Source organism: Mauremys reevesii, linkage group 1, assembly GCF_016161935.1.
Source record: "Mauremys reevesii isolate NIE-2019 linkage group 1, ASM1616193v1, whole genome shotgun sequence".
Classification (NCBI taxonomy): Eukaryota; Metazoa; Chordata; order Testudines; family Geoemydidae; genus Mauremys; species Mauremys reevesii.
Genome location: NC_052623.1, coordinates 359,001,420 through 359,014,428, shown reverse-complemented (window position 1 = coordinate 359,014,428; position 13,009 = coordinate 359,001,420). Strand labels below are relative to the sequence as shown.

At 65.7% G+C, this 13,009-nt stretch overlaps 1 protein-coding gene across 5 annotated transcripts in view; it reads left to right on the top strand.

The window, feature by feature from the left end:
- The window catches only part of IMPDH1 (inosine monophosphate dehydrogenase 1), an 86,212-nt gene that overhangs the window by 46,822 nt on the left and 26,381 nt on the right, over positions 1-13,009 (top strand). For all 5 annotated transcript variants that reach the window (XM_039520255.1, XM_039520256.1, XM_039520259.1 and 2 more), the window contains exon 3: positions 11,060-11,108. In XM_039520255.1, the coding sequence (XP_039376189.1) occupies positions 11,060-11,108 (49 nt within the window). The remainder of the gene's footprint in view (positions 1-11,059; positions 11,109-13,009) is intronic.

Genomic DNA, 13,009 nt, shown 5'->3' with positions numbered 1-13,009 from the left:
CGGGATGCTCCTCACCCCCACTGGCCTCACTAGAAGGGCCTCTCCTTTCTCCCTGGCTGTCCTGCCACCCTCCTGGTGATTCCTAGGCCGGCTAATGCCCTGCCAACAGGCCGGCTGCTCCAGCAGTACCTGGGTCTCCATGCTTCTGATCCCTTCTGATGTGTTTCAGTACCAGACACAAGTGAATTTTTGTCACATCACAGAAGGAAAAGCCTCTTATGTATTGGAACATTTCTATGACTGTCCGGTTTCATAACACCTCTGCTTTATTTGAAACATACCTACATGCTGGCCCTTACCTGTCCCTTCAGGCTTGTGTTAGTGATCTGAACAATCAGATGCGGAGAGAGACGCGTGCAGCCTATTTGGGGTGTGTCGTGTGCAGACCCACGCTCCAGAAGTGTGTGGAAAGCAAATATCAAATATATTAGTATAAATGATCTCATGGCTACATAGCATAAAATGTATGGTGCTATTTGTCAATATTTATTTATATATAAATATTTATACAAACCCTGATGTTCATAGAAATGTTTTTTAAATTTAAAAACAAAACAAATGGTTTTTGTCTAAATCATCCCTGGTAATATTTGCCTCTCCAACCTCATTAAGGCAACTGGAAAGTGAAACTGACTGCAAATAAACATGAGACTTAGAGGTCTGGTTTCTGTCTATGCAAAAAGACCCAGGTGTTATTCATGGTGAAAATTAAATTGGATTGTTAAAAAAATGTGATTGGAAAAACCCCCAAAGATGCTGGAAGTTGAACCTGCAAATAAATTGCAGATTTGACCAAGGAGGGTAACGTAACCGTGGGCGCAGATTCGGTAGCGCTGGGGATGTTCTCCGTCACATGGGGTGTTTACAGCAAGAGCCATTGCCGTTCTGCAATACAAGCTCTGGGCACATCACAAGCTGTTGGGCTGGGCGCAGGGACCGTGGGGAGAGATGCTCTGGCTGGGCTGGGCAGGATGATCAGAATGGTCCCTTCTGGCCTTGACGTCCACGAGCCCGACCATGGCCCTTCGCCAGGCCGAGGTTCAGCCTCTCGTTGGATCCTAGCGGCTAGGTCAGTGCCGGCAGCTGAGCGCTGATACTGCAGGTGGTTCTGCATGGAGACGCTTGCAGGGTCGTGCCCATGGGACCTTCCACCTTTGGCCAGGTGGGTTAGTTGTCCTGTCCTGTAGGGCACTTCTGCGTGTGGCGATGGGGTAGGCCCCAATTCCTGTGTCCAGGGGCAGCTCTAACTTTTTTGCCACCCCAAGCACAGGAGGCAGGCTGCCTTCGGCGGCTTGCCTGCAGGAGGTCCCCGGGCCCGCAGATTTGGCAGCTTGCCTGCGGGAGGTCCCTGGTCCCGTGGCATCGGCGTACCCGCCGCCTAATTGCCACCGACTCTGCGGGACCGGGGACCCCCCGCAGGCGCGCTGCCGAAGGCAGCCTGACTGCTGCCCTCACGGCCACCGGCAGGGCGCCCCCCGCAGCTTGCCGCCCCAGGCACGTGGAGTGCTGGTGCCCGGAGCCACCGCTGCCTGTGTCCCCTCCCGCCCTTTGCTGTGTGAGAACTGCGGGGCAGGGGCTGGCTCTGAGCAGTGCCAAGCACAGTGGGGTGCTGCTCTCGAGGCCTTGCTGGGATGCAAATAATTATTAGCAGCGCGATGCGGTTGCGGATTTTTAAAAGTAGCGATGCATTAACTTTAGAAACCCAGGGCGCTGTTGCCGTGGAAACTCCCCGCTAATAGCACCAGCTAATCCAGTAACACAATCCTGCTGGGAGCCTGCAGCTTGCTGGTGGGAAAGGGCAGCTTTTAAACCACTGGAACCGGTCGCTGGAATTCCTCTGCAGCCTGGGTAACGGGAGCCGTGGATTGCAGGGTCGGGCCGCAGGGTGTGGACGGAGATGGTCCCTTTTCGGGACCCTTTCGGCCTGGGGATGTCACTTCTGCTCCTTTCTGTGCAGGGGTCCTGGAGGACAGGGGAATGTTCCTTGGCAGGGCAGGGCCTGCTGGGGGGACTGGGCCTTGGGGGCTGGCATGTCCCCTTTCAGTAGCACTCAGTCCCTCCCCCCAAAGCAGAATCTGTGCAGTGACCAGGGGCGGGGGATGGCACACGGGGCCCCCTGGCTCTGCCGTGAGACCCGCCTCGCTCTGATCGATGGTGATTATTTTGCCAACTCATCCTTTTTGGCCAGGAGGCTCTGAGCCCTGGGGAGGGATGGGAGGCCTGGGGTGCATGCCAGGGCGGGTCGCTGTCGGTCACGTCTCCTTGTCCGACACCGTCTCTGTGACACTGGGAGTCTCTGGTGTCGCTGGACCCCCTGCCCCTGATCCCTGGGGTAGTTGTGACCGGGGCGGGGTGCCCTATGCCTGCTAGCAGCCCCCCGCGCTAAGGAGGGAGCTGAATGGGGGGCAGGCAGCCAGCATGCGGGAGGGGGGCATTACTGTGGGACACCCTGCGGCCTGTCCTCAGGACAGCACTGCGCTTCCAGCCATCTCTGTCTGCTTGCAGCATGCCTGCCCTGTCCCAACCTTCCCCCCCACCCAGGCCCCCGCTGCGGCCGCCTGCGAGTGACACCCTCCCCCCCACGGTGACAGCCGAGCCAGCCTGCTCCGGGAAGCATTCGGAGCCCCCGTCTCACGGGCTGAACAGCGCCGTTGGCGAGCGAGGCCTGGACGCTGGCGTGGGCTCAGTCAGCCAATGGAGGGTCCCTGCCCCACAACCCAGAGGTCTCCCATGGGCCGAGCAGAGCCAGTCGCCCCCTCGCTGCACGGGTCCCGGCAGCCAGCCTCTCTGTGAAGGGCGTGCGTGCCTGGGATAAAGCCCCTGGGGCAGCCCTGGAATCAGACTGGGCCCTGCAGCCGCCCCCCGGGGTGGATTAGCCATTGGGCTAGTGGGGCCCATGCACAGGGGCCCCGGCCCCGCTCCGCGGCCGGAGCGCCAGGCAGGGCGGAGGAGGCTGCAGGCAGAAGGGGTGGAGAGGGGTCCCCACTTGCTCTGGCCCAGGGCCCCACAAACCCCTCATCTGCCCTCTGGGGTGGGGACGGGCTGCAGCTGTCTGGGTGAAGGGCAGGGCTCTGGGGGGGTTGGTGGGGGCAGCGGGTTGCTCGGTGGCCATGAGCCCTGAACACCTGCCCAGGTTTGTGGAGCGGTGAGGGGCCCGAGTGCGAAGCAGTGAGGGGGGGGGGGGTGAGCGCTCCGGGAGCACGCGCCTGCCTGGGATCGTGTGCAGCGAGCTGGGGGCTGCTGTCCTCCCCCACCCCCCGGTGGCTGCACTTCAGTGGGGGAGGGGTGGGTGGCAAACCCTGGAGACCCCGGGCCGGCGTCTCCCTCAGCGGCAGGCTGAGCAGCCGTGGTGCTCACCCACCAGCTGTGCCTGAGCCGCTCCCAGCCGCCTTGCCAGCAGCATCAGCACACAGCAGGGCTGCCTGCCGCCCTCTGCACCGGAGGGCCGGGGGTTAGTCCCTGGCACCAGGCGCCCGGTCTCGATTCACCGCTGCAGGGCCCGGCAAAGCTGCTGAGCGTGGGGTTCCTTCCTCTGCATGGAGACAGGGCTGGGCTGGGGAGGGGCAGGGGGCTGGTCCCAGCCCTGCAAAGGGGCACAGCCTGGGGAGCGAGGACCCTGGCCCGTGGAGCTGCTATGGGGGTGAGGCACCAACGTGGCTCTAAGAGGCGTGGAAGCAGGATGCGAAATGCCGGGGGGAAGCGAGTCCTGCATCTGCATTGCGGGGTGGGTCACTGTGTGGGGCAGCCTCAGGATTTCATCTCTGTGCGACTGTCCCCCGCTTTCTTCTCTTCAAGCCCAGGCTCTGCCCCATGGACACAGCTGGGGCTCGGGGCGGGGCTGGGGGGAGCCTGCTGTGGAATGGGGCCGTTTGGGGGCTCGGACTCTCGCTCAGGAGGTGGAGGGGTGCGAGGGCTCCCAGCATGCTCCTTGCACCTGCTCCCGGCGTATCTGTATCCGCACTGGAGCTGCTGGCGTCAGGGCCAAGACGAAGCCCGTTTGGCCCCTGGGAGGAAGCAGGCAGGATTCCCTCCTTGGCTGGGGACCGCCATGGTGCAGTCAGAGTGGAGCTGCTGATGTGAGAGCCAGAATAGCCCCCAGCTGCCTGCTCGTGTGTCTGCACCAGGACCGGCCCCGGGGCTCGACTGCTGCATGGCGCTGGCGGGGGGTCGCCTGGCTTCCCTGCCCGTGACTTGGCCCTAGCGCTGGGTTGCAAATAGCCGAGCGCTGGTCCCGACAGCACCTCTCAATCCGCTTTCCGGGGGCCGTGCGTGAGGCTCCTGGCTCCGTTCCTCTGCTCAGCATCCTGCCGGTAGCGCTGTGTTTGCAGCGTGGGGAGATGCGGCATTGCCGGGGCAGGACCCTAGAGCTCTGTAAGGGGCAGGGTGCAACCTGCTGCCCATGAGCTGGGATCCTCCTGCCGTGGCCTGTGGGGGCAGGTGCTCCCGGGGGGGAGACGCCCTTTTGCCTAGGGTGGGCTCTGGCTGGCTGCCCAGGTGTGAGGAGGAACCTGGTAGGGGCGGGGGGGGGGGGGCATGAGGAGGGTGCGGGGTTTATGGCCTCCGCTGAGGGGCTGCATCTTCCCCTGTTGGCCGGGCAGATCCTGGTGTGTGTGTCAGAGAGAGCAGCACCCATGCAGCCCCCACGGGCCTCTCATGCTCAGTCGTGCCTTGTTCTTGGGCAGGGAAGTTTAGAAACTCCCCCACCCCCAGGGTCCCAGCGGGGGCTGTTTGGTGGGTTTCGGCGGAAGAGGCAGGCTGCCCCCGCGTCCCTGTGGGGAGGAGACAGGCTGTTTCGGAGGAGCTGAGGCCCATGGGCTCAGGGAGAGATCTGTGTGGTTGCTCTCTGCAGCCAAGACGGCCTATTCCCTTCCCGCCAGGCCGCAGCTGTGAACAAGGCAGCTGTGACTGCACCATGCTGAGCAAAGGTCGGTGGGAGGTTTCCTCTCTGACCCAAACCACAGCCCCACGTTCCCGGAACTGCTGCTGTCAGCCAGGCAGCGGCTGGGGCCGTGGAGTGGCGCTACCTGCCGCCAGGGGCCCCTGGGGGTGATGGGGAGAGAGACCCAGCCAGGCTCTGATGGGCAGGTCTGGCAGGATTCCTGTGCACGCATAAAGCCAGCCTGGCCTAGCCCCCCCTGTCCTCCAGGCCCTGCACCCTGGCCCCCCAGGGCTGAGCCTCTCAGCGGGGGAAGCAGCGGGGTGCAATGGGCAGCACCCGGGGCTGGCATGCAGGAGACTGGGGTCAGTTCTGGGTGAGTCACAGAATCGCTCTGGGCCTCGGGTCCCAGCTGTGAACTGGGGGCGAATCCTTCCGTTCCCTGCCCGGTGTCGGGCTCTCGGGGCCGGACAGTCAACAAGGGCTCGTCCGCACTACGGCTGCTTTGCCCGTCCAGCTGTGCCGGCAGAGCCCCCTAGTGGAGACACAGCGTAAGCTAAGCACCTCCCCGACTGAGGGTTGCATCTACACTGGGGATTGAGCCAGCATAGCCACAGCGGCCGGGGGGTGGGATTCACGCTGCTAGCCGACAGCTGTGCCGGCAGAACAGTGTAGTGTAGACGCGGCTTCACTTAGTCCCGCTGTAGTTACACCAGTGCGGCAGCCCGGCGTGCCGGCGGCTGTACCAGTGTAAAAGTGCCTGGCCCAATACGGCTGTTCCAGCGTGGAAGGGGCGTAAGTGCTCCTATTAGGGGGCACCAGTGCGGCTCTGGAGCTGCATCTGCGGCAGGGCTTTGGCCGATCAGAAGGGCACCCAGGCCCGAGCTGTCATCCCACGACCCTGACGTGCAGCAGGGCCCTATCCGGGCGCTGTGTGCGACCCCCATGGCGCTGGGGCGGGGGTGTCTGCTCCCTTCGCTGGGTTGCAGGCTGACTCCTTGTGGCAGGTGTTTCAGAGCTTTCCCCCTAAGCTCTAAATCCCTGGTAATGGGAGATTTGTGGATGATTCACGGAAGCCTTCAGCCGCCAGGGCTCTGCCAGGCTGCCCCTCCGAAGGCTGGGTTCCAAGTGGAGTGTGGTGGGAATTAACGGCAGGAAACGACCCACTTCCTAGGCCCTGAGCCTGTGGGCACTAGTGGGCAGGGGCAGGGTGGCCGCTGCCCGGTGTCTGTGCTCGTTCGGGGGGTGCCTCATGGTGTAACTGCAGTCTGGGAACTGAAGCGTTCTGGTCCTGCAAGCACTGGGGGCGGAGTTAGGGGCGTGCATGCCAGCTCGCTGACGGGCAGGTTTCGGGTGTGGAGTTTCCTGCCCTCTGCGAAGGAGAGGAAGGAAGTGAAGGAAGCCCAGGCTCTCGACTGTGTGAGCGCCATGGACGAGACTGCTGCTCTGCACAGCATGGGTGCTCGGGGGGCTGGCAGACCCTGCTCCCTGCCCCTGCCTGCACACGGCATGGGGAGCGGGTGAGTGCCGGCTCATTCGCTCTCTCTTCCAGCGGAGCCGGTGCTTTGAAAGCTCCTGTTGGCCAAGCCCAGGCAGCAGGTTGGCACCGTTCAGGGAAAGCAGGGCACGGGGCCTGGGGTGATGGAGCCGGGGTGGGGGGCTGCACCCCTGGGCTCCATCACCTCCAGGACTGCGGAGGGGACGACTGAGCCCTTTCCTCTCGAGGCCGCTGGCTCGTTGCTCAGTAAGGTCACTGGTGACTGACAGTGGCCCCTGTCCGTGGGAGCGTGGGCTGTTTTCGGGGAGTCGGGGGGGAGATGAGCATGAGACTGGCCACAGGGTCTCCTGCCACTGGCTCGAGGCAAGTCCCATCCCCGCGCAGTGCCTCGGTTTCCCCCATTGGTTGATGTCTGGTTGCAGCACTCTGTCTCTGTGCGGGATGAGTTGGAGGCTCAGGGCTGGTTCCCGGCTAGCGGAGGTCAGTCGCTGTCGATCTAGGTCAGGGCTCAGCACAGACAATTTATTCCTCACTCTGCTCCGAGCCAGTGACCGTGACGAGTTGCTGCTTCCTGGCGCTCCTGTTCTACCAGCAATCGGGGGGACCCTGGTTGCTGTGCCTTCCTCCTGGGCGTGGGCGCCCCGGGTGCTCTGCCCTGCTGGGAGGGGCAGTTCAGCCCCTGGGCTGCCAACTGACACGTGCCAAAGCCAGGGCAGGTGTGAGGCCTCGCTCCCCAGCGCGTGGCTCCCAGGCACACCCTTAGCAGGAGCACCGTGGCACAACCATGCCAGGAGCAGGCAGGGGCACAGCGGCATTAGCACCCGGGCATCCAGTTACGGGGCTGCGGGGACCGTAAGTTGTGAGTTGCCGGGCGTTGGGCGTCCCTGTTCTCCGCCGGAAGCTTGGCCTTGCTGCAGGGCCCTGTCACGGGCGGAGGAGACGGGTGCCTCTCCCTGGCCTTTGGCATCTCGAGATCTTGCTGTCTAGGAACACGTCCCCGAACCGGGGAGGCTGGGTGCCGTGGGGCAGGCGGCGTGGCAGGCTGGGCGGCAGGCAGCTGTAGCTATGGGCGGAGGAAGAGATGTCCGGTGTCTGGGATGGAGCAGTCTGTGGGCTGAGGGAGGTGCAGACTGGGACATGGGGTGGGGAGAGGAAGGCACAGCCCCTGTTGGAGATCCCAGAGGAGATGGGCATGACCCACCTGCCGGGGTCGGATGCGCCCGGGACAGCTCGGTGTGTCACTAATTGGACCCGTGTTTGTGTTTTACACATAGCCCTGACCCGGGGAGCTGCCTTTCCCCTGGCCAGTTCCAGTCCCACCCAGAACTCTTCCTGCCCCAGCCGGCTGAGTGACTATTCAACAGCTGCTGCGTTCCGCCCCAGAGGTGGCTGCATTTCAGTGGTGGGTGAAGGAGGCCCCTGTGCATGTGCGAATGAAGAAACTGCTGCATGCGTGGGACTCTGCTGAGCTCAATGGGGCTCCTTGTGGGTGCAGGGGGCTACTGGATACCTGGGCAGAGCAGCTTGCAGGGTTGGGGGCGGGGGGGATCCTCAAACCGCAGAGAGTGAGTCTGAAGGGCAGAGATCCAGGAGAAATCACCTGTTCCCTCCCCTGCCCCGTGGCCATATCGCCTCCTCCGTGGCTTGGTCCGGCCCCTGTGCTCCAGCCTCCCTGCCCCTTGACCTGAGTGGCCCAGGCGGCTCTGGGCTGGTGAACTCGCCTGTGGATGGCCGGGCTGGGCTCTGGCTCCTAGCAGGGCGCTGGCTGGCTCGGGGTGGGGCGGGGGGAGGCCCTGCCCTGCTCTGGGCGGCGCGGGTGGGCACAGGGTAACTCCTCTGCAAGCCCCTTGCGGGGGGACCGGTGCTGAGGCGGGCGCTGCCCCAGTGTAGGACCAAGCCAGTCCCTTTCCTGGGCTGCTCCAGGCACTAAGCAGTGGCCCCGCCGTGGGGTCAGCGGGGCCCGGCTGGCAGCTGCCGCAGCGTGCCAGGTGTGACGGGCGTGCGCCAGCGCAGGGGGACGAGCGTGTCCCCACCTGGCCGCTGGGGCTGGGGAGCAGTGTGGGTGGAGGAGGGGCTCATGGCGCTGACGTCCCCCTGTACTGGAGTGGGGGCCAGTCACTCGGAGCGGGGGTGGGGGGTGAGGGCTCTCCCCAGCAAGGGGAGAAGTTTCCCCCTCCCCCCACACACCCCGGCCTGCGCCCTTGCTGGGGTCCCTGCTTGGGCATCGTCTGTGTGGGGGCTGGGCAACCCCCTAGAACGACTGGGCGCAGGTGACGGGGGGCGTTGCCGGGCCTGGGGGAGGAGGGGCCACTGCTCTGTATCCCCCTGGCCCAGGAGCAGAGGTTATTGTACGGCTGGAGCCCTGGGGCCGATTCAAGGGGTGGAAAACCTGCCTGCGAGTGAGAGACTCCAGGAGCTCGGTCTGGTTAGCCGGGCAAAGAGTCGCCCCTTTGCCTGCGAGCCCCAGCCTGCGAGTACCGACGTGGGGCAATGGGCGCGGCAGCCGAGCAGGGGAGGCCGAACGCGCCCCGGTGGCTGGAAGTCGAAGCTAGACGGATTGGGCCCGGAAATCAGGGTGAATCTCTACCGGGGAGAGTGGTCGTTGGGCTGGTTCGTTTCCCCAGGGCCGTGGGGGAGGCCCCGTCACTCACCCCGCTGGTTTCTGAGAGCTCTGCTCAGGAATTTGTGGGGGGCTGTTCTCTGGCCTGTGTGACACGGGGCTCAGACTAGACTGGGGGTCTTAACCTTTTGCCTTCTGAGCCCCCCTCCTCCCCCGCAACAGGCCCACGGGTGCCACAGCAGCTGCTTTACTGCCTACAGAAGCCAGGGCCGGTGTTAGGGGGTAGCGAGCGGGGCAGGTGCCTGGGGCCCCACGCCACAGAGACTCCCACAAAGCTACATTGCTCAGGCTTCAGCTTCAGCCCCAGGCGGTGCAGCTTCTGCTCTCTGCCCTGCCCCAGCGAGTCTGCTTCTGGCGGTCGACCCCTGAGACCTGCTCACGGCCCCTAGGCCCCGGACCCCTGGTTGAGAACACTGGAGTAGCCATCCCCGTCTGGCCTGGGCTCCAGGAATCTCCCTGGGGAGGAGGGAGGGGATGGGATGCTGCCACACTGCGCCCTCCCCCACCTGGAGAGATCCTGTCCCACAGCTCTGTCCCTGCCCCATTGGACCCCTGTGCGCTGGGATGGGGCAGTGGCTCCGGCGCCAGGCTGCAGGGGGGCGTCGCTGGCCCCTGGGTGGGATCTGGGTGGCTAGAGAGGTGCTGGGTCCTAGTTTTCGGGGGGGCTGGGGAGGTGTGGGCTCCCCCCCGCTCTGCCCAGGGTTGCTGTTTGCAGCTGCTACAGCTGCTTCTATTTTTAGCAGCTGCCTCCCCCTCCTGCCACATCTGAGTGGGAGCCAGGCAAGCGGGGAGGAGCAGGTGCCTTCCTGTAGCTGGGGAAGGAGGAATTCAAGGGGGCCCGGGCGGAGCCCTGCCCCCCCCCAGGTCCCTGCCTCTGGACTCCGCACCCTGTTGACCTCCAAAGGGGCTGGGGGAGCATGCCCAGGTCCCCTCCCCCCTAGCCAACGGAGGGGCCAGTGGGGTGGCACGTCCCTGGCAGAGCTTCATCCATCCTGGACAGGCTGCAGACAGGGGCCTGCCCCCCTCCCCCAGCTCAAATGCTGCACTGTGCCGGCTGGCGGCCCCCTGTGTGTCGTGCCTGCTGCATCGCCCCCACTCCCGCCCCACCCAGCACCCTGGTGCCCCCCGATGGCCCTTGTGCCCCTGGCTGGCGCCCGTGAATGCAACTGGCCATAGCCGTGAGGGCTCCAGGCCGTGCATGTCCCCCCCACCCCGGCCTTGCCCACGCAGCCCTGCGGGGATGCTGAACCCTGGCTCTGCCAGTGGAGTGGGGAGCGCGGCCAGGCCAGGCCCCCTGCAGCGAGCTAGCCCAGCAGGGGTTTGCATCGGCCCCTTGCCCCGCCAAGCCAAGCCCTGCCCGGTTCACAAATAGCCCTGGATTAGCAGCTCAGCCAGGGCAGCTGGGCCTCCGTAATCCTGCCTGCCTGCAGCCGTCCTGCTGTGCTAGCCAAGGGCTTCGTAACCTGCCTGGCTGGCTTCCCAGGGGCCCGGCCCCTCAGCCCTGCCTTAGTGCTGGGCAGGGGCTGCCCCGCTGGGCTGAAAGGGGGGCAGGGTCCTGGTACCTGCCCAGCCCACGTATTCACCCCTCGCGCCGGCCCTGCTCTGTTTTCTGCCCTGTCCTAGGATGTTTGTTCCTGTAGCTCCAGGGGCCGGGGGTTCGGCCAGCGCCGGCTCTCACGGCGGGTGGGGGGGAGGGGCAGGGCGCTGGCGCTGGCTCTGGCAGGGGGGACAGGCGGGACACCGGCTCTAACTGGGGGGGGAGGGGTCAGGCCAGGTGGGGCGCCGGCTCTGATGGGAGCAGGCAGACATGGGACGGGAGCTTTTCCCTACTCCCCAGTCCCCTGCCCATCCTGTAAAGCCATCTGGGGCCCAGCCGTGATCACTGCCACGGCCCCATGCCACGGGGATGGCGTGGGGGGAGCCCAGCCTGCCCTCTCTGTGCAGCTGTGGCTGAGCGTGGGCTGGGCTCCAGGGGCGTGGGGTCCCCGAGGGGTGCGGGGCTGAGTGGGGGCCGCAGGGGAGGCCCAGCCGCCGGGTAATCCTCTCCCCCTCTCTGTTTCTGCAGCGACTTCCTGATCCTCCCAGGCTTCATCGATTTCACGGCGGATGAAGTGGTGAGTCCGTCCCTGGAGCGCTCGCCGGGGTGTCCCCTGGGCCGGGTGCTGATGGGTGGCATGCCAGCCCCTTGCACCCTGGGGTGGGCATGCCTTGCTGCTGGGCACGGGGCCAGGGCAGCACCAGAGCTGGGGGGTGTTAACATTATGAGCCACCTTCCCCCATGGGCAGGCCCCTCTGCCGTCCGCTCACACTCCCGCTAGGTCTAGGGGGTCCCATTGGGCTGGCGTGCAGCCCCCCAGCCCGCCCGTCCGCCTGGGAGCAGGGGCCCTGGGGCCCAGCAGGGATGGTGCGGGGTAGAGCTGGAGGAGGAGACCGGGGAAGTGGTGTCCCCGCCATGGGGCCTGCAGGACAGCCTGGGGCCCGAGACGAGCCCGTTGGGGTTCCCTGCACAGCCGTGGGTCTGGGCTCTGCGCTGCATGGGTGACGCCTTTGCCCTGTCCTCTGGCTTTCAGGCCCCTTGCCTGCCTGGCCTTGTGCCTCGGGGGGAGGGGTGTCCTCCAGCACCCAGGCCAGCTTCTCCCTGACCCCGGAAACCTTCGCGACCTGCAGCGCCAGCGCCCGGGGCTTGGAGGGGCTGGGCAGATGCTGTGCCAGCTCTCAGCACTCCCTGGCAGGGAGCTGGGCTGAAATGGGGCCGGTGCCCTGTGCGGGGAGCTGGGCTCTGAGCAGGGAGCTGGGCTGAAATGGGGCCAGTGCCCTGGGCGGGGAGCTGGGCTCTGAGCTGGGAGCTGGGCTGAAATGGGGCCAGTGCCCTGGGCGGGGAGCTGGCTCGGGGCTGGGCTCTGAGCTGGGAGCTGGGCTGAAATGGGGCCGGTGCCCTGGGCGGGGAGCTGGGCTCTGAGCTGGGAGCTGGGCTGAAATGGGGCCGGTGCCCTGGGCGGGGAGCTGGGCTCTGAGCTGGGAGCTGGGCTGAAATGGGGCCGGTGCCCTGTGCGGAGCTGGGCTCTGAGCTGGGAGCTGGGCTGAATTGGGGCCGGTGGCCCGGGCGGGGTGCGGGGCTCCGCGCTGGGAGCTGGGCTGAAATGGGGCCGGTGCCCTGGGCGGGGAGCTGGGCTCTGAGCTGGGAGCTGGGCTGAAATGGGGCCGGTGCCCTGGGCGGGGAGCTGGGCTCTGAGCTGGGAGCTGGGCTGAAATGGGGCCGGTGCCCTGTGCAGGGAGCTGGGCTCTGAGCAGGGAGCTGGGCTGAAATGGGTCCGGTGCCCTGTGCAGGGAGCTGGCCTGGGGCTGGGCTCTGAGCAGGGAGCTGGGCTGAAATGGGGCCGGTGCCCTGTGCGGGGAGCTGGCCTGGGGCTGGGCTCTGAGCAGGGAGCTGGGCTGAAATGGGGCTGGTGCCCTGTGCAGGGAGCTGGCCCGGGGCTGGGCTCTGAGCAGGGAGCTGGGCTGAAATGGGGCCGGTGCCCTGTGCAGGGAGCTGGCCCGGGGCTGGGCTCTGAGCAGGGAGCTGCGCTGAAGCCTGGCACAGGTGTGGGGAAGCCCCCGGCACGGTCTGGGCCTGGCTTGACCTTTGCTAGGGCTCCGCTGGAGGTGAGGCAGAGCCATGTGGCCTGGGGCTTGTTTCACGCCTGAGGGCACGTGGCTCCGTTGTGCTTGGGGTGGGGGGGGCGACGCGCTCTGGCGCAGCCAGTAACGGCTCTAAGCACCTGCCTGCGCCGTTAGCCTCTCTGGCTTCCCGCGCTCGGGCCTGGCCGTGCCAAGCTGCCCTCGTGTTCCCCGGGCGAGGCCCCTCCCTCACCCAGCCGCACTGGAATTAGCGAGCAGGTAGCTGGTGAAGCAGACGGGTCAGTTATGGGCCTGCCCTTCCCATGCTGTGCCCGCCAGCTTGGGGCCGCAGCTGGAGATACAGAGCCTTGGGGAGCCGCGGCTGTTCTGAATCAGACTGGGAGGGAGTGGGGTGTAG